The 19,959-nt window shown below is 38.9% G+C and overlaps 1 protein-coding gene and 1 pseudogene across 1 annotated transcript; one reads left to right on the top strand and one right to left on the bottom strand.

Moving 5' to 3' along the window:
* The first annotated feature begins 1,180 nt into the window (after window positions 1-1,180).
* LOC126792952 (pleiotropic drug resistance protein 3-like) lies at window positions 1,181-8,374 on the top strand. The gene is made up of 25 exons (XM_050519476.1): window positions 1,181-1,241; window positions 1,354-1,730; window positions 1,809-1,932; window positions 2,053-2,138; window positions 2,457-2,541; window positions 2,633-2,792; window positions 2,886-2,962; window positions 3,048-3,101; window positions 3,216-3,306; window positions 3,384-3,685; window positions 3,787-4,068; window positions 4,162-4,475; window positions 4,561-4,721; window positions 4,793-4,896; window positions 4,989-5,139; window positions 5,223-5,360; window positions 5,487-5,560; window positions 5,655-5,981; window positions 6,100-6,390; window positions 6,486-6,569; window positions 6,663-6,796; window positions 6,929-7,156; window positions 7,254-7,425; window positions 7,507-7,761; window positions 7,864-8,374. The coding sequence occupies exons 1-25, from the start codon at window positions 1,236-1,238 to the stop codon at window positions 8,128-8,130; spliced, it is 4,344 nt and encodes a 1,447-aa protein (XP_050375433.1). The 5' UTR covers window positions 1,181-1,235; the 3' UTR covers window positions 8,131-8,374.
* Window positions 8,375-11,431: 3,057 nt separating this feature from the next.
* LOC126792320 (ABC transporter B family member 21-like) lies at window positions 11,432-16,115 on the bottom strand (annotated as a pseudogene).
* Window positions 16,116-19,959: the final 3,844 nt, after the last annotated feature.

Genomic DNA, 19,959 nt, shown 5'->3' on the forward strand with positions numbered 1-19,959 from the left:
GCAAAAAGATAAATCAGAGGTTCGATTCTTCTAACAAGTGATTTTCGTGGCGATATTATGAAAATATCAGGAAATTTCGAAAGTTTCGAGATATATTGGGAAATTTCGAACATTTCTATTGAAAAATGTTTGGTATGTAACAAATGTATCCATATGCAGAAAAATAGAAATTTTCTCGGAAAAATCAAAGAAATTATGGATATTTCAGTCCTTCGCCCCATAGTACGATCTCGACACATGAAATAAGTCAAATAACTCAATAATACATTCCAATGCTTCTTTCTTCATCTCGAGAAACCTAATCGTGAGAGGACTTCTACTTTTATCTTCATACTCAAGGAAATAATTTAGGCAATTTTTTTCTTTTGTTGACAATATAGGAATATATATGTGGTTTTGATTTTTGAATGTCCCTTTTCGATTCTATGCTTTAAAAAATGTGAATAATAAGTTCACAGGTCTCTCTCAAATGAAATAGGCAAAACCATAACAGAGAATCTCCAAGTTGACTTGAACATTCATGACCAAAACAAGGTCATCGTCTTTCATTGCTGGAGATTCCCAATAGGACAACAGTATATGAACGCTGATCGTTAAGGGTTCAAAGCATATGAAGCATTCAGACCTCTTCCTTCTGACGCAGAAAGCAATAATGGATTTAACAATCACTTTGTTACCCATTCCTGCACTAAGTAGGGCACAATGATCTTTCTCGATCTGATAAAATAAAGGTATGTTCTGATGAAGAAAAATAGCGACTGATCGATAAATGTATTCTATCTCTTTACGTATTTGAAAAATTCAATTGATATACATTGTTGGTATACGTTTTTGAATGAAAATATATGCTTGGATGCATGTTTCATGGTTTTCTTTATACCAATTGTACATAATCTTGAATTCTTGATCATCTTCCAGTATTCAGGTAACATAAATCCACACTGCATGTATATATTTCAGGTTTTCAGTTTAAATCGTTCTATTCTATAACATAGCATGATAGCAGTTAATGATTGACCAAAAATTATTGTATTAAACCGATAAATATCTGTAGTAACAGTAGTATAAGTACGTACTGAAATAAATTTCTTAACCTCCAAGTTTGTAACAACAATTCTCTGGTGATGTGTTACTCCCAAAACCTGTAGCTAGTCCTTGTAGGAGTTATACTATTTCAACTAATCCACTTACAGCATTAAAGTAGTGCACCAAAGTCTGGAAATATCCATGAAGCCATGAAGGTGACAGTCAACTCCCAAGTCTTTCTTCTTCTTTTTGGGATAATAAGTACTGTTTCTCCTTTTTAGGAGCTATATATATACGAGTAAGGCCTTACAGCTGGTTTAACTGCAGGAGTGCTTCGATCACAACCAAAATTCCATTCCGATGGAGCTTACACAAGTTGCCAGAGACGTGGACTCATCTTTTCGACACCAAGCTTCGAGCTTTGGTGCTTGTTCAGACTCAATAAAAGAGGAGGATGAGGAAATTCGGCTGCAGTGGGCTGCCATTGAGAGGCTGCCTACATTCAGAAGGCTAAGGACCTCACTTTTCGACGTTGGTGATAGCGAAAATAGAAAAAGCAGCGGCAAAGAGTCAGCAGGGAAGAAGGTGGTTGATGTTACCAAGTTGGTTGCAGATGAGAGGCATCTCTTCATTGAGAAGATCATAAAGCACATTGAGCATGATAACCTGAGGCTGTTAAAGAAAATGAGAGACAGGATAGACAGGTAGATATTACTTTAAATTCACATTAAGGCCATGTTTAGTTCAATTCCTGAGTGCCAAAAGAATCTAATTTCTTGTAGAGTGAATGTAAAATTGCCAACTGTGGAGGTGAGGTACAATAATTTGTCTGTGGAAGCCAAGTGTGAAGTAGTACAAGGAAAGCCGCTCCCAACGTTGTGGAACTCTCTTCTTAGCTCGTTATCAGTAAGCATCCCTCAATTTCAGTCTAATGCATAAGTTGTCTTGCTCTTGTTCAGTGTCAAGCGTTCATCACAGAACCTTTTGCTCAGAGTCTTGACATTTTTTCCTAATGATTTGATGAAGGTTTTTCGAGATGTAATCTGGTGCAAGTCTCAAGATGCAAAAATTAGCATATTAACAGATGTCAGTGGCATCATCAAACCTTCAAGGTACCTGCTTATGTATGCATGCTAAATATACTAGATACCTTGTAATCTTGTATACAGTTGGTTTATTTTAGTAGTTATACTATTATTGTGTCGACATATATGATATGATATACCAAACTCAGGTCAAACAGTTAAAACAAGAGACAGACTAACCTAGCTTCACTAATGGAAGAGTACACACATCTTTATAAAGCAGAGAAATCATAGAATAGTTAACCAGCAATTGATTTTGATTGAACCAAGTGAACTAATTTCTGCAAATAAAACTAGTTGGAGCCAAATTTCAAGTAACAGAGAGCCTTTCGCTCATAAATGCAGGCTTACTCTCCTTCTAGGTCCCCCAGGGTGTGGCAAAACCACCTTCTTGTTGGCACTTGCTGGAAAGCTGGATAAATCCCTTAAGGTGACATGCATTTTGAGACATGTACAAAAGCTCGACTGCAGTAACAGTAGATAAATGTCATAAAAATCTAAAGACTTTTTGCTTGCCTCAGGTCTCAGGGGAGATTTCATACAATGGTTACAAGCTAGATGAGTTTGTTCCTCAGAAAACTTCAGCATACATAAGCCAACACGACCTTCACGTACCTGAGATGACCGTGAGGGAAACAATTGAGTTCTCAGCCCGCTGTCAAGGTGTTGGAAGCAGAGCTGGTACGTTTGCTTATCTGCTTTGAATTTGTTTTGGGTTTTTTTCTTCACTCTCATCATCGACATGTGAAGTTTGAGTTTTATTTGGTCATGCAGATACAATACTAGAGGTTAGCAGAAGAGAGAAAGAAGCAGGAATTGTTCCTGATCCAGATATTGACACCTACATGAAGGTAACCATAAAATTGAACAGCATTTCCAATGATAAACTCATAGTGCTGTTAGATACTTAAAATGTAACATATAGAATACTGGCAGGCAATCTCAGTTGAAGGACAAAAGAAAAACCTCCAAACTGACTATGTTTTGAAGGTAAAGTTTTATACTAGATATTGGATTAGTGTTGGACTGTTGTACATGAAGTGCGATGTGTCGTATCCTACCCAATTTGGTGTGCAAATTAATTAGAGTATTGTGTTCTTTTAGATGCTAGGACTAGATATCTGCGGTGATACAATGGTTGGTGATGCATTACAAAGAGGAATTTCGGGTGGACAGAAGAAAAGGCTGACAACAGGTAGTTCAGAATTTGATAATTTTCATTACTTCCTATGAACTTTAATCTCAAACTTGACTATTCTCTTCATTTTTCAGGGGAGATGATTGTCGGTCCCAACAAAGCACTCTTTATGGATGAAATATCGACCGGCTTAGACAGCTCTACGACTTTTCAGATAGTCACATATCTACAGCAGTTAGTGCATATTACAGATACAACGGCATTGGTGTCACTACTACAACCAGCACCCGAGACATTCGATTTATTTGATGATGTGATACTAATGGCAGAGGGGAAGATAATTTTTCATGGTCCACGGAGTCATTCACTTCAGTTTTTTGAAGAATGTGGATTTAAGTGTCCACCAAGAAAGGGTGCTGCAGATTTTCTTCAGGAGGTGCCAGAACAGAACATATGCTGAATCTTTCTTTCTGGTCAATACTTTATGTCTAAGCAAAAAGAATGAAAAACATTCATTCACCCTTCTAAATTTTACAGGTAATCTCAAAGAAGGATCAGGCACAATACTGGAAGCATGACAACATTGCCTACAATTATGTTTCAGTCGATGAATTTTCTCAGCTTTATAGAGCAAGTTACTTGGGAAAGAAGTTAAGTGATGAGTTCACAAAACCATATGAGAAATCACAAGGCCAAGATAAGGCTTTATCATTCAGCACCCACTCAGTGAGAAAATGGGAATTGTTCAAAGCTTGCATGGGTAGAGAGCTGCTTCTTATGAAACGAAATTCCTTTGTCTATGTATTCAAAACAGTGCAGGTGTGTAATTTACTGGTGTATATTTTTGGTGAAGTGCTTCTGGAGTTCTTGATTTCTGATCACTTGCATGATTTTACTTCCATTTTTCGACAGCTTGTGATCACTGCACTTTTGACAACAACAGTATTCATACGTACTCAGATGAATGTGGATTTGACAAGTGCAAATTATTTTATGGGTGCATTATTCTACACACTTGTGAGACTTATGACCAATGGAGTTGCAGAGCTCTCTTTGACTATCACTAGACTACCTGTGGTTGATAAGCAAAGAGCATTCTTCCTTTATCCAGCATGGTCCTATTCAATTCCAGCCTCTCTCCTGAAGATCCCATTTTCACTAAGTGATGCGGCATTGTGGACAGTTATAACTTACTATGGTGTTGGATATAGCCCAGAAATACAAAGGTAAGAGCAGTCTGTAATGAAAACAGAACAGTTATTTCTATAGCAAGGAACAATAAAGCATTGTTTTTCACCAAATGGATTGTAGGTTCTTCTGCCAGATTCTCGTGCTGTTTGCGCTGCATCAAGCATCAACATCCATGTGTCGTTTGATTGCAGTAATTTTCAGATCCATGGTTGTTGCAACAACTTTTGGAACTTTAATATTAGTACTAATGTTTGTATTTGGAGGCTTCATCGTGCCACCACGTAAGTGCATTTCTTTCATCTGGTTCTGTTCTATAACAACAACTCAAAATTACTAAGGTTGGAGTTTGCAGCTGCAATGCCTGTTTGGTTGAAGTGGGGATTCTGGTGTTCTCCTATGACGTATGGGGAAATAGCTACAAGTCTGAATGAATTCCTTGCTCCTCGATGGCAAAAGGTAAAACTCACTCAAGAATTCAAGATGATATAGTCACTCATTTTTCATGTCAGAAAATGGGTGCTAACAGCTGAACTTCACTATTTCTTAAGGTTTCAATGGGAAATACAACCTTGGGAAATGAAATTCTAACCAGGCATGGTTTGAACTTTGATAGCTACTTCTACTGGATATCAGTAGCGGCTTTGTTTGGGTTTACAGCAATTTTTGATCTTGGATTTGTTATAGCCTTGACCTACTTATGTAAGTGAATTTACAGATGATTTAGTTTTGACATGTTATGATACACTACAGTTTGTTTACCTCTGAGTTCTACCTGAATACAGCTCCAAAGATGTCTCGGGCTATTATTTCAGAAAAAAAATTATATCAACTCAGAGGACAAGTTTCTTGGAAAAAGACCGGCGCAAAGTCAGAAAATGTATCAACTCCAGCTGATTTTTCCCAAACTATTCAAGTAACAGGTATGTTTTGTGAGATTAAGATTGATAGTGAACATTGTGCAAATTGAAAATTCATTTCTTATATTCAAACACTGAACTACGCAATTCTTGTTACTGGACTATTGAATATCTTGTTCTGTAATACAGGGAAGATGGTTCTGCCATTTGAGCCACTGACAATCTATTTTAAGGATGTGCAGTACAGTGTTGATATCCCACCGGTAATACATCATACTTAATTTTAATTACATATTAATGATCATTGATTGGCTTCATTGTGGAAAATAATTAGTTTACTTCATGCCTTTTGCAAAGGAAATGAAAAGGCACGATCAGAAAAAACTTCAGCTGCTTAAAGATATAACAGGAGCCTTTAGACCAGGAGTTCTTACAGCATTGATGGGCGTCAGTGGGGCTGGGAAGACAACTCTCATGGATGTTCTTTCAGGAAGGAAGACCGGAGGTACTATTGAAGGAGATATAAGAATAGGAGGTTATCCCAAAGTCCAGAAGACATTTTCTAGAATATCAGGTTACTGTGAACAATTTGATATACATTCTCCACACATCACAGTAGGAGAGTCTGTCATGTTTTCAGCTTGGTTGAGGTTGCCACCCGAAATTGATGCAGAAACAAAAGCTGTAAGATACTGTCTCAATAACCAAAAATATTATCATTGTGAATTTCCTTCTATGCAACCAATAAAATGGCCAAAGTTGAAATTTGTCATGCTTATAATATTTGATTATAATCATGCAGAATTTTGTAGAAGAAGTTATTGAAACAATTGAGTTGGAGGATATAAGAGATTCTTTAGTTGGCATTCCTGGCCAAAGTGGCCTGTCAACCGAACAGCGCAAAAGGCTAACAATTGCAGTGGAGCTTGTTTCCAATCCATCAATAATATTTATGGATGAACCTACATCAGGACTAGATGCCAGAGCAGCTGCAATCGTCATGCGTGCTGTGAAGAATGTTGTTGCCACAGGAAGAACAACTATTTGCACAATCCACCAACCAAGCATTGATATCTTTGAGGCTTTTGATGAGGTAATAATATAGTCCAAGGAGTTCCTTCTGTTAAAAATGGTAAGATGAAATGATGAAGAGCCTGTCACTAAAGAAGACACATTGATCTCTTGCAGTTAATTCTGATGAAAACTGGAGGGCAAATAATCTATTCTGGAAGTCTGGGTCATAATTCAAGTAAACTCATCGAATATTTTGAGGCAAGTTTTTAATTCTAGGCTTCTAGCACTACATTCTTCTCCCACTCTTTAAATGGCTCCTTATGTCCATAAGTACTATTTTTTTCTGGACAGAGTATTCCTGGTGTACCAAAGATCAAAGATAACTATAACCCAGCAACATGGATGTTAGAAGTTACTTCCACTTCAGTAGAAGCAGAACTTGGGTTAGATTTTGCGAATATTTATAAAGAATCTAATAAATATAGGTAAGTACCCAAGTGGTCAAGTACACTTAACAAACACCAACTTCTGTTAAGACTTGAGACTAAACATGATCATCATATATTCAATTTAGAAGTTTAATTTATTTGGCATTCAAATTATGTTTTTACTTGTAGAGACACACTTGAGTTGGTGAGGCAGATAAGTGACCCAAAGCCAGGTTCAAGAGCTTTGCACTTTTCCACTCAATTTCCACAAAATATCTGGGTGCAGTTTAAGTCATGCTTATGGAAACAGCACTTATCCTATTGGAGAAGTCCTGAATATAATTTAGCACGTTTCATGTTCATGATTGTTGCCTCAGTGTTGTTTGGCGCAATCTTCTGGCAGAAGGGGAAGGAAATGTAAGACCCTTTTCTCCTCTAAAACATTTGTTTTTTGTTTTTTTTTCTAATAAAAATTAAAGTTCTAAAGCCCTTATTGTTTTGCTTCTTCCTGAAGTAATAATGAGCAGGATTTGTTAACCATACTTGGGTCCATGTACATTGCTGTAATATTCCTGGGAATAAACAATTGTTCAACAGTCCTTCCCTATGTGGCTACTGAGCGCACCGTTTTGTACCGTGAAAGATTTGCTGGGATGTACTCACCAAAGGCTTACTCCTTTGCTCAGGTTCAGTAATCTTGTACATTACTGCCATAATTGTTGTTAGTACTTCGGTATTATAACCTTATATGTTGATAAATGTTGTAGGTGGCTATGGAAATACCTTATACAATGTTGCAAGCAGTTTTGTATGTGGTCATTACATATCCTACCATAGGCTACTATTGGACTGCTTCAAAGGTTTTTTGGTATTTCTATGCAACCTTCTGTACATTTCTATACTTTGTATACCTTGGGATGTTTCTAGTCTCTTTGAGCTCAAACATGGAAGTTGCTTCGATATTGGCCACTGCAATATACACCCTATTGAATCTTTTCTCTGGCTTCCTCATGCCTGGACCGGTATATTTGATTCTAATTCTGTTTTTTTTTTTTTTGGAAGGGATGATTCAAACTCTTCTCAATTGAACTAACACCATTTTCCTGGGATCATTTTATGTGCAGAAAATTCCGAAGTGGTGGGTTTGGTGCTACTGGATCTGTCCTACATCTTGGTCACTAAATGGCCTCCTGACTTCACAGTATGGAGACATGGACAAAGAGATATTAATTTTTGGAGAGCATAAAACAGTTGCCTCTTTTCTAAAAGATTATTATGGTTTTCATCAGGATCTTCTACCCCTTGTGGCTATTGCTCTAATTACCTTCCCAATTGCGTTTGCTTTTCTCTTTGCCTATTTCATAGGAAGATTAAATTTCCAAAGGAGATAGCTCTTATGTAAGTTTTAGTGCATTTCTCCTTCATAGTTCGTCTCCATCCTTTTTATCTAGCCTTTAGCCGTTCATGTTTATAAGAATAAACATATTAGTGTCCACGGACGTTCTTGAACTTTGGACTTAATTCTGTTTGTTGAGTTCTTTTACTACTTACAAGAGCTTCCTAGTTGGCGATCTGATGAAGAGCTACAGGAAAATTCAGAGAGCCACATAATAGTATATATCATGTGCACCTCCATTCATTGCATTTGGTTTTAGACAATTACTTTTTGTGAAAGCGTGTGGCCTGCTCATCACCAAGGTGACATTGTATCCCACGACATATTAGTATAAACATTGAGAATGTGAGTCGACCAAAAAAAGAAAAAAAAACATTAGTTATGCAATGGTACACAACATTATTATATCTGATTTACAAACTGGCCAAAGCTGTAACGACCCTAAAATTTCGAGCTTAAAAACTCAAAATTCTAAAGTCGTTAAACACAAAATAATCTCAATGAAATCGAAATCATTTAAGTGTACAGCGGATCATCACTGAGTTCTCAATACCACTCAGAAAACCAATTATTACAACCCAAATTTATAATTTAACATTACATAAGATGGAATGTAATAATCCTCACAATCTCTCACAAAACTCACAAATAAAACCACAACAATTCTCACACACAAATCCTTGCTAGAAAACCTCACCACAAGCAGGATACGAACGACTTCGAGCCTCCGGAGTCGTCACTCAATCTCCACTAATCAGCACCTGCGGAATTATCCCCTACACCATCGAATTGGTGCACCGGGATTGTAAACACAAACCCGGTAAGCTTATAGCTCGTATGAGTAAAATCAAAATATAATTCGCATATCAAAATATACGAAAAATCACAAATCAACAAATATAAATGCCCTCATGAGTCAATGGACAGCCCATCTGGTTGTCCCAAAGGAATATGAAATGAAACGCTCATGAGAAAATTAAGTAACCCTTCTGGTTACCCAAATGCATTTATAATACGGGTAGCAAGAACGCTGGTACACATCTGTTACCCCTCTCGTAATACACCGCCGATATTGGATAGCCACCCGCTACCCAACATCCAAAACAATCTGAGTACCCATGAGCAGATAACCACCCGTTACCTCACATGCAGTACTATGGCAGACAGACTAGAGCTCTAACTGTATCGTAACTTTCGCCCGGCCAAAGGCTAGGTTTCGACTTGCCAAACACGTACAATAATCTCACATCATATTGTACCAAAAATCAGGTCCGAAGACAATTCACATTTTAACAATCTCAATGTTAAAAATCACGTATAATAATCTCACATCATACTGTACAATTCAAATCACATGCTCAATATAATCACAATAAAATCATAACAGTATATTATATAGCAAACTATATATATTCGTACTTATTTACCATTTATACAACACATATATAGTCCACTATATCTTATACATGTCATATTTCACCACACATGCTCAATACACAAACTTCCGATCGAAATAATCATTTCTAATGAATTAATAACAGTATATAATATAATGAACTATATATATATGTACTTATTACCGTTATACAGTATATATGTAATCCACTAAATTGTATACATGTTGTAATTCATTATTAAATACTCTTGCAAAATCTTGAATCACCGCGAGGGTAGATTCGTAAATATGTGAGATTTTACTCACCTTATTGACTTGTGCGTAATTCCACAATTCCCGAAGATAATTCATTTCCTCGATTTAACGATCACCTTGAAAAGATAAGAAAAGAATTTAGAATCGTTTCGTAAACCTTTAAATGCCGAAACAGTAATAATCGGTTACTGTTCAGCAATTTTCGGTTTTACGAAGTTACTGTTCACTGTTACTATTCACGGTTACTGTACAAATGTACAATTAATACGTATTTCTGTACGTATAAATACTATATGCGTATTTCTGTACGTATAAATACTATATACGTATTTCTGTCCGTATAAATACTATATACGTATTTCTGTACGTATACGTAATGTTTAAATGTAAATAAAATTTACTAAATTACCCTTTTACAAATTACTTTTTACATTTACTGAAAGTAATTTATATTTACATTTACCGTACATAAATAAAATTTACATTTACATTTACCGTACTTAAGTAAATTACCAAAATACCCTTCTCGGAATCACTGTTCACGTGCCGCCGCACGTGGCGGCGCGTGGGGTACACGCGCCACCTCCGGCAGGCCGCCACTCACTGTGGTAGCGCGTGGGGCACACGCGCCGAGCCTAAGGCCGGCGCGTTGCACGCCACCGCCGCCCCAAAATTCTCCCATTCTTTCCCCTTCTCATCCCCATGGCCTCACGCCGCCACTCACTGCCCCCACGCACTCCCACGCGCCGCTTAGAGCGGCGGTAACCTCTCATTTCTTCTTCCCCCCCGATCTCCCCCAAATCAACCCAAAACAATCAAAGTCTCACAACAAATTCATCAATCACATCGATTCTTACCTTTCTCGAAGCTAAGGACTCCGATTTGGCGCCGGAAGAGGTCGGATTGCCGGTGGTGCTTCGATTTTCTCGGGGAGGACTTGAATCGTGGGGTTTTGCCCCTAAGTCGATTGCAGAGGCTCCAAGGGCGAGGATAGGCATCGTGGTGCTGAGCCCTCGCGTCGCCGAAGTGGTGCTCATTGGCGATGAAGCTTACGGCCTCGGGTTGGAGCGTGGAGGTTGACGACGGTGCGAGGAGGTGCGTCGACCTCGGGGTTTGTAGAGAAGAGCAGTGCGACGCGATTGGGAGGGGCGGTGTTCGTCACGGCGGGCTGGATGGCGAGATCGCCGGTGGGGAGTTTTCAGAGGGTGAGAGAGCTCGGGGAGAGATCGCGAAGGGGGAGAGAGAAAATGAAGGGGGCGGGTGAAGGGTTTCCAGAAATGGAAACCCTAATCCTTAAAATGTTCTATTTATACCAAATTCTAAAATCAGAAACAACTTCTAACGTTAATAACTTTTACATACTTCGTCCGATTAGAATGCGTCACATATCCACGAACTCGTATCGATGAGCTCTACAACTTTCGTGAAGGAAGTTTTCGCGACCGAGTGACGGAATAAAAATCGATATATATATACGTTCGGAAACGTAACGTTTTTCGAATTAAACGTTCCGATAACGTTTTCGTTTTCGTTTTCGATTTCCGACGTCACAACACGGAACGAACACAATTTAATATTTTCGAAAACTTAAAACTTAGAATGAGTCTATTAACTTGTCCCGAAAAATCGGGTTATTACAAAAGCTCTCTAAGATGATGAGGATTTTCCGTGTAGTGCAACCAAAGAAGCATAAGTTCCACCCTTGATATGGATCAAGGTCTCATGCTTTCCTTTCTCTGCAAGGATTCCATTTTTCACTACTGCTATTTAATGAGAACCCTAAATCGTGGATAGCCTATGCGCAACCACCACTGTAGTTCGATCCACCATAACTCGGTCCAGTGCATCTTGAACAACTCGTTCAGATTCAGCATCAAGAGCACTGGTGGCTTCATCTAGTAGTAATATCCTTGGCGCCTTTATTATAGCTCTTGCAATAGCTACCCTTTGCTTCTGTCCACCAGATAGTTGGACACCTCGCTCTCCCACTATTGTATCATAGCCCTGCATAGTTTGGCATCACAACATGTTTCAACATATAGTATGCCACTATGCCATGTCTAAATTTATAGATCCTTTATTTGTATTACAAATTGTTAACTCAACACCTACCTGTTGTAAACTACTAATGAACTTGTGAGCATTTGCCATTTCTGCTGCAGCTATAATTTCAGCCTCGGTTGCACTCCCTTCTTTTCCATATGCAATATTGGCTCGGATAGTGTCATTAAAAAGTAGAGGCTCCTGGCTCACTAGTCCCATTTGCAGCCTCCACCACTTCAGCTGTAATGTTTGCAATTTGGTACCATCTAATGTAATGTAACCTGAATCAGGATCGTAGAATCTCTGCAGCAATGAGATCACTGTTGATTTCCCACTTCCACTTTCTCCAACCAGAGCGACTGTCTGAATAATGTAGCTCAGATTGGTAAGTTTAATATTTCTATGATGCCTTGAGAGTAGGTTAAAGAAAATTATATACTTGGATATATAGGTACAGTATACTCTAGAGTTACCTTTCCATAGTGAATGGTCAAGAACAGGTCCACGAAGATTGGTACATTGGGTCTATTTGGATACTTGAAACTAACATGGCGAAATTCAATTTCTCCCTTCAAATTGTCTACAGTTGTTCCAGAGTTATCACTAGCATCTATTTTTGATTTCAGGTCAAGAATTGCATATATGGAAGCAAGAGAGCTCTTTCCTTTGCTAGCATCAGGGGCCATGGAACCTTGTTGGGCCAGTGCCACACCTGTCATAGTGAGAGCAAAGAAAACCTGCAATTCAGAAGAAAAAAAAATATTAATGGACTTGCATGCATGGGGTGAACTTATTCTCAAGAAATGTCCATGGATACATGGCAGAAACAAATACCTGAAAAACATTCTGGAAAGTTGTCTTGCCTGCTCCAACAAGTCGAGCCCCGGCATAGAAGCTGCATCCATATACAGAAAAGAGCAAGAAGAATGATAGCCCAAAGCCTATTCCACAGACCTTGCCTTATCCCTGCCTTGATAGGACCTTCACATTTTGTCTTGTACAACTTAATAATCTTTTCCTCAGCGCAAAAGGAAGCAATACTGCCCACAGCATCAGTGGCTACTTGGCTTGCATCTTCGTACATTTTCTGCAACATTTACTTTATCAGCGAATAGAAGATTGGTCATGTATAAAGTATTACTCATGTCATTTGTGAGAACAATTCATATAATACATGACATAAAATTCAGAACAATACCTTTGCATTTGCGCTTAATCCTTTGATGACCTCAATTTGAATATAACCACTTATTCCTAGTAGAGGCAGCATAACAAGGATAATAAAAGCAAGTTGCCAGTTTGCCACAAATGCAATGACCAAGCCAGCAATTGTGGTTGATGCATTCATAACAGCTAAACTGAGAGCATCACCAACCAGCCCTCGTAGTGAAGCTGCATTTCCTGACAGCCTTGCACCAACTACACCACTCGAGTGATCAGCTTCATCAAACCAACTTGCTTCCATAAAAACAATCTTCTCAAAGCACAGTGATCTGACTCGTTTTACTAGCTTGCACCCCGGCACAGCAAAAAAGTATGCTCTCATTGGATGTGCCAAGAAAGACACAGCTCCAATAACAACAAAAATTAATGACCAAAACTTGGAGTTCTTTTGGAGCTGATGAGGTGGATCAAAGAAGCTCTTGATTACACTGGATTAGGGGTGCACCCCTAATATAGGTAAAGTTACACCACAGATTGCTGCAGCTATAGTACCTAGAAGTAGCACTGGAATTTCTGTCTTGTTCAGGTAAGCTAGGCGGCTAAGTGAGACTTCTGGATGCTTTTCTGATGATTCAGCTGGTATGTGAGGTTCAGTCGGTGCTATTTCAAGAACACCTATCAAAGAAGGCCCACCGGGTGACATTGAGAATGAGAGGGGACTTTATTTCCAGATGATGCCCGACTTATGGAATGTAAAGGAGAATGTCTTGGACTCTTGGTGTCTCTTCGAAAGTTTGATACTGGCCTAATTTCTGGAACATGTTGAGAATTCTGTTCTGACACAATACTAATGTGTTGCAACCTTATAAGCTGGATATAAGCTCCATCAGGAACCTTAACAAGTTCAGTATGTGTTCCTGCTAAGTTGAAAGGAATCAGTGCTTATGATGATATGATTACCATGAGTAACTAGCGCCAGGCAATATTAAGAAAATGGTGATTAAGGAGCATAGAGACCAAAAAATGGACAGCCATGATAATGTACAGATCCATTACCTTGTTCAACAATTTTTCCTCGATTTATTACAGCAATCGTATCAGCATTCCTAATTGAGCTAAAGCGGTGCGCTACAATGACAGTTGTCCGGCTAACTGTAATCCTGTCCAATGCCTCTTGCACAACCCTCTCAGATTCTGCATCAAGAGCACTTGTTGCTTCATCCAGAAGCAGAATTTTTGGGTTTTTAAAAATCGCTCTGGCTATAGCAACTCTCTGTTTTTGGCCCCCAGATAACTGAGTTCCATGCTCACCAACCGTCTCTAGTCCCTATACCCCAAAAATAAAATTACTATCAATCATAAAGGAAAGGAACAGAAAGACTAGAGAATCATGCTAAATATTTGGTATGTTTCCAATATAGGGAGTGCAATTCAATTTGACCTGAGGTAGCTTGTCTATGAACTTAGCAGCATTGGCCAGCTCAACAGCAGCCCTTATCTCTTCAGTAGTTGCATTATCCTTCCCATAGCCAATATTATCTCTAATGCTGCAAGTAAACAAAACAGGTTCCTGGATTACAAGACCTATTTTCTGTCTGATCAATTTTAGCTGGAAATCTTTGAGATTATTGCCATCAATAAGAACTTCACCAGCTTGTGGATCATAAAATCTCTCAATCAAACTTATTACAGTTGACTTTCCACTTCCACTTTGTCCAACCAAAGCAACAGTTGCACCACTAGATATTGAGAGTGAGAATCCACGGAATATTGTTTCATCCGGTCTTGCAGGATAACTAAAATAAACATCCCTAAGTTCTATGTCTCCACGTATGTCTTCTGATTTCATCCCACTAATGTCATAAGCATCTATATCTGGCTTTCTGTTGATTGTCTCAAACATCTTATATGATGCAGCTTGTCCAGCAGAAAATGCACTCACGCACGGAGATGCCTGCCCAAGAGAGCTGAAAATATATAGTAACATAATGTTGTTATACATTGATCTTTAAAATGGCATACACAAAATTTGGGTGAAGGGAATTTAAATCTAGAGCATATATATGAACATTTCCAAGTACTAGAATGATAAATGAAACTTACAAAGAGCCGGTCAATACAGCAAAAATCACATTCATGACATCTCCTGCTTTATATCCTTGTTCAAGTATCATTTTTCCACCATACCATACAGCCAAAGCATAACTGCTGAAAAAAATTAACACAGCCGTACCAAGACCCAATCCTGATGCCAAACCCTCTTCCACACCAGACTTGTAAGCTTTGGTTAAGGAGTTTTTGTACTTAGTTATAGCTTGCTTCTCCCCCGTAAATGATGCAACCTGCATAAGGCAAAGCCAATCTCATTTATGTCTACAAAAGAAGGAAACCTAAGGGACAATATTCTGCTGACAAGATTGCATACAGTTTTAATAGAACCGACTGTCTGCTCAACAACAGTTGCTCCAACTGAATAAGCTTCTTGTCCATGGGACGCCAACTTTTTTATAGTGAAGCTCAGTGTCACAACCCCGAAATTCCAAGTGATAAACTCAAAATCGAAGCTATGAAAAACTCTAAAATAATCTCAAATATATTGAAATCATCTTATAGTTGCAGTGTATCGTAACTGAGTTCATAGTACGTCTCAGTCGATTTGATTATTACAAAACCAGTTTATAATTCAAGTATTATAACAAATGGAAATGTAAAATCCTCTCAATCCTCACCACAAATAGAAATAATAAACTTCGAAAATCTTTAGAGTAGTCCTCAAATTATGCTAATCCACACCTGCAAAACTATCCCCTACACCATCGAATAGGTGCACCGGGATTGTAAACACAAATCCGGTAAGTTTTGCAACTCGTATGAGTAAACCAATAATATACCACACATCGTATACAAAAGAAAATACATATAACATTTAAATATAAATGCACTCATAAGACACAAGACGACCCATCTGGATGTCCAATAATATCTGAAAATATATGTGCTCATGAGAGATTGAGCAACCTATTTGTTTACCCAAATTACATTTATAATACGGGTACTAATGAGACCCAAGTACTCATATGTTACCTCTCATGCAGTATGCCGTCAGATACTGGGCAACCCATATGTTACCCAATATCACAAAAATATGGGTACTCATGAGACCCATGCAACCCATCTGTTACCCCTCATGCAGTACACCGGCAGACAGACTAGAGCTCCAACTGAATCGTAACTGTCACTCGGCCAAGGCTTGGTTCTGATACTACCAACACGTCCGAAGACAGAAAAAAAAAACGTTTTAACAAGACTCAAAGTTAAAACTACGTACAATAACAATCACACATGTTATTGTACAACAACCAAGCGACTCTTGCTCAAATAAAATAAATATAGTTGTCACAGTATAACTCATTTGGAAATAAGAACGTGACAGTATATAATATAGCAACCCATATATATGTATCGTATTTACCATTTATACACATACACAACCCACTATATCATATACATGTCATAGTTCGATCTTTTAAGTAAAACGTAAATATTAGTCACCGCCAAGGATAGACTCGTCATAGTGAGATTTATTCACCTTATTTTCCTGAGCGCATGATTTGATGTGTACCAATTTGGTAGATGAAAATTGCATTCAAATACTATTACAAAGACTGCATTCAAACACTAAATTTGGTTGCACATATCAGAAAATTAACTAAAAATATATAAATGCAATGAAGAACACATGAATTGAATCACAAATAAATAAATTGTCATAATATAAGGACTGCAAATTGTCATATAAATAACAAATAAAATCTGAAATTATTCAACAATATACCAAACCAAAGGATGAACATCCACAATACATAAAGATCTTCATAGACAAAGTATTTTCTTGATACAAAAATACAACGAGCCATACATGAGTAGTGGAGATGGAGGAAATGCTGCTGATTTTTGTGGTGAGTTGTGGAGTTATTTTAGTAGAGCTTTGGTATTATTTTGCAAAGGGAGAAGTGATGCCAATGTGAAAAAATGTCATGCTATTTATAAAGGAATGAGGGAGAGGGATTGCATGGTTATGGGCTGATTATCTCTTTCCTTTTTCTTCTTTTCTTTCCTTCAACATTGAATGATGATCATCTTTGTTGGTCACATGCATTCTCCCTTCTTTTAGGCCACATGCATTCTACTTAATTATCTCTTAGTTCTCTCATTTTTTTTTTCTTCTTTTCTTTCCTTATTTTCTTCTTCTTTTCTATTTATGGCCGGATGAACCTTCACTCTTTTGAGGCTGCATATTTCTTCTTTTTTATCGCATTCAGAAACTAAATTACTTCTTTCCTTTTTCTTCTTTTGTTTCCAAGTTTTTATGTCTCATTTAATTCTGAAAATAAAAAATAAAAGAATAAGATTAAAATAATTCACAAATGTTATAGAAATGTCAAATAATAAAACTCCTAACCCAACTAGGTTTCCTAGTTCGACAAGGAATACTACTCTATATAGTACTCTCGACAATTTCTGCGTTTTACGCCCGTTTTAGCACACACAAAAACCAACATCACCAGAGACTCATTATTCAACTCAATGACTCGATATTACAACAATAAGGGCTAAGCAAAATACAAAGGGGAGGTAAAAACATGTTAAGAACATCACATAAAGTGCTCCTATCAATTGCGTGGAGGGTCCTACAATCATTTGTGTTGTGACCCCATCCTCGTGGAACGTACACCACTTGCCAGTATCCTCCTCAGCTTTAGGATACTACACTCTCTCTGGCTTTTTTATTGTCTCCTTTTTCTTATGATAGAAGTCTTCAAGGGTTTCTTCCCTTTGTTGTGCCCTGTCATTACGGTGACCCGCCGTGTTGACTTGGCGAAAGTCCATATTGTCACAGCGCTCGCCGCCTTGTCTCTTGTACTTATCTCGGCCCCCCTGCCAGTCCTGGTTACGCCCATCGTGGCGGTTTGATTTATGCCAATCCCTCTTTATGCCTTTGCTACGGTCATCATTAACTGGGAAAAGTTCACGCTGCACTCGAGCCGTGTTTTGAGGCGTGGGCGACTGCGTCACACTGCTCCTATCTGACGGTATGGGCGTTCTCTTTTCCCTATAGGTTACATACTCTGCTTGAGTGTACCTTACCGTTTTTTTTATCATGATCTCATCATAGGTGACATCCTTCATCCTTGAGTCCACGTTGATATGGAATAAGAAACTCTCAGACCGCAATCCCTCCTTGAATGCGGCTAGAGTGAGCGTTTTATTAAGGTTGCAACACTTGGATGCAGCTGTCTGCCACATCATGACGAAAGCGCCTAGGGTCTCTTTGTTCTCTTGCTTTACTTGGAATAGGCCGTCTGTGGTGTGCGCATCACCAGCCATGAGCATGAACTTGTTCAGGAACGCAGTAGTCAGCTGCGTGAATGAGTCCATAGAGTTCACTGGTTGCTCGAAAAACTAGTTCGTTGCGTTACTATCCAATGTCTCACTGAATAGGTGATAGAGTGTTGCATTGTCGAACTCCCTGCTCGCAGTGACCTTCTTAAAGTTGTCATGTGCCGGAACGGGTCTCCCTCACCCGTTTACGGTGTAATGTTTGGACTTTTCTACTGCGGTAGGCCGACAGTGTTCATGATGCACACAGTAAAGGGTCATGACCTTGTTGTGAATACTGGTTGGTAACACGGAGGGTGCACGTCCCGTTGTTCTATTACGTTCAGTCTCTGTTGGATCAGGCCTAGTGTGGGATCTGAACTTTCGCTAGCATTACGGGGTCATGACCGAGAACTCACGCTCACACTCTCTTCTTTGTGGTTTCTGTTCGTGCGCTTGGGGGACAGAGGTCGTTTATTTCGAAGCTTAGAGGGGGTAAGGCTGACGCTCAGATTGACTTGTTCTCTGCCTTTTGACTGCGCACTACCCTCGCGTTGCGATTCCTTCTGCCTTCTAATACGCTTGCATTTGCGAGCTTCACTTTCATTTTGTCAAGTTTAGCTTGTAACGTCACAACTTTCTTGCCCTTAGCTTCCTCTCATTTCGTACTCTCGGCGAGGTCCTTTGTCACGCTTGCTAGCTTTGCTGCCACAATGGGGTCTGATGTTGTGCTAGTGCTCGCAACGGTCCCGGGTGTGGGGATGAGGATTATGAGTTCTCCATTTGGGGAGGTCAGGGGGTGGTTTAAGCTGAAGTCGGTGACATCTTTGACGTGACCGTCAGTTGAGTTGGGTGGTGGGGAATTAGGAGTGTTCATTTCGAAACTTAGCTGTTTTGCGAGGTTTTGCATAAGTGTATCACATGAACTTTTTTGTTACGGATTCCCACAGACTGCGCCAATGTTAATGTAGTGTACTACGACGGTGTAGTTCACTCCACTACACTGATTTGTATAGTGCTATACTCCTTGCTCTTCTTCCTATTACCAGTAGTATACCTCGTTATAGTGGAGACCACTGTGACGTGGTTTTCGACTCTCTGATGCTTAAGTAAGGCAAATGGTAATTTTGACGTAGTAACAGTGAGTAGTCCAGTTTACTTACTTGAAATGACATGAGGTTTGTCCTTTAATAGCTGAGTAGAGGTGAGCCAAACGTTCATTTCCCGATGTGGGATTTGCTCCATATAAAAGTGTTTTCTGGAGCCATCTTCGGGGCGCGCGTGAGGGCGCGTCCTTAGTCGGATTAGGCCGTACTGTGACACGTTGCGCAGCTAGCGTCGCTAGCTCCACGCTAGTGCTGCGGGTTCGAGCTTTGCTTGGGCTTAGCTGTGCTGATTTCAGTGCTGATTATGGCCAGACATAAACCTATGCCAACATATATATATATAGGGTGTTCTTCGGTTCTTCCAACGAGAACTACACAAATGAAGGCTAGTGATGACTTTCGAATGAATAGTTATAAATGAGACTCAGTTCTCGATCACATTTTGGCATTTTAAGAATTTTCAGTATTTAGGTCTATATGA

This window comes from Argentina anserina, chromosome 4, assembly GCF_933775445.1.
Source record: "Argentina anserina chromosome 4, drPotAnse1.1, whole genome shotgun sequence".
Taxonomy (NCBI): Eukaryota; Viridiplantae; Streptophyta; class Magnoliopsida; order Rosales; family Rosaceae; genus Argentina; species Argentina anserina.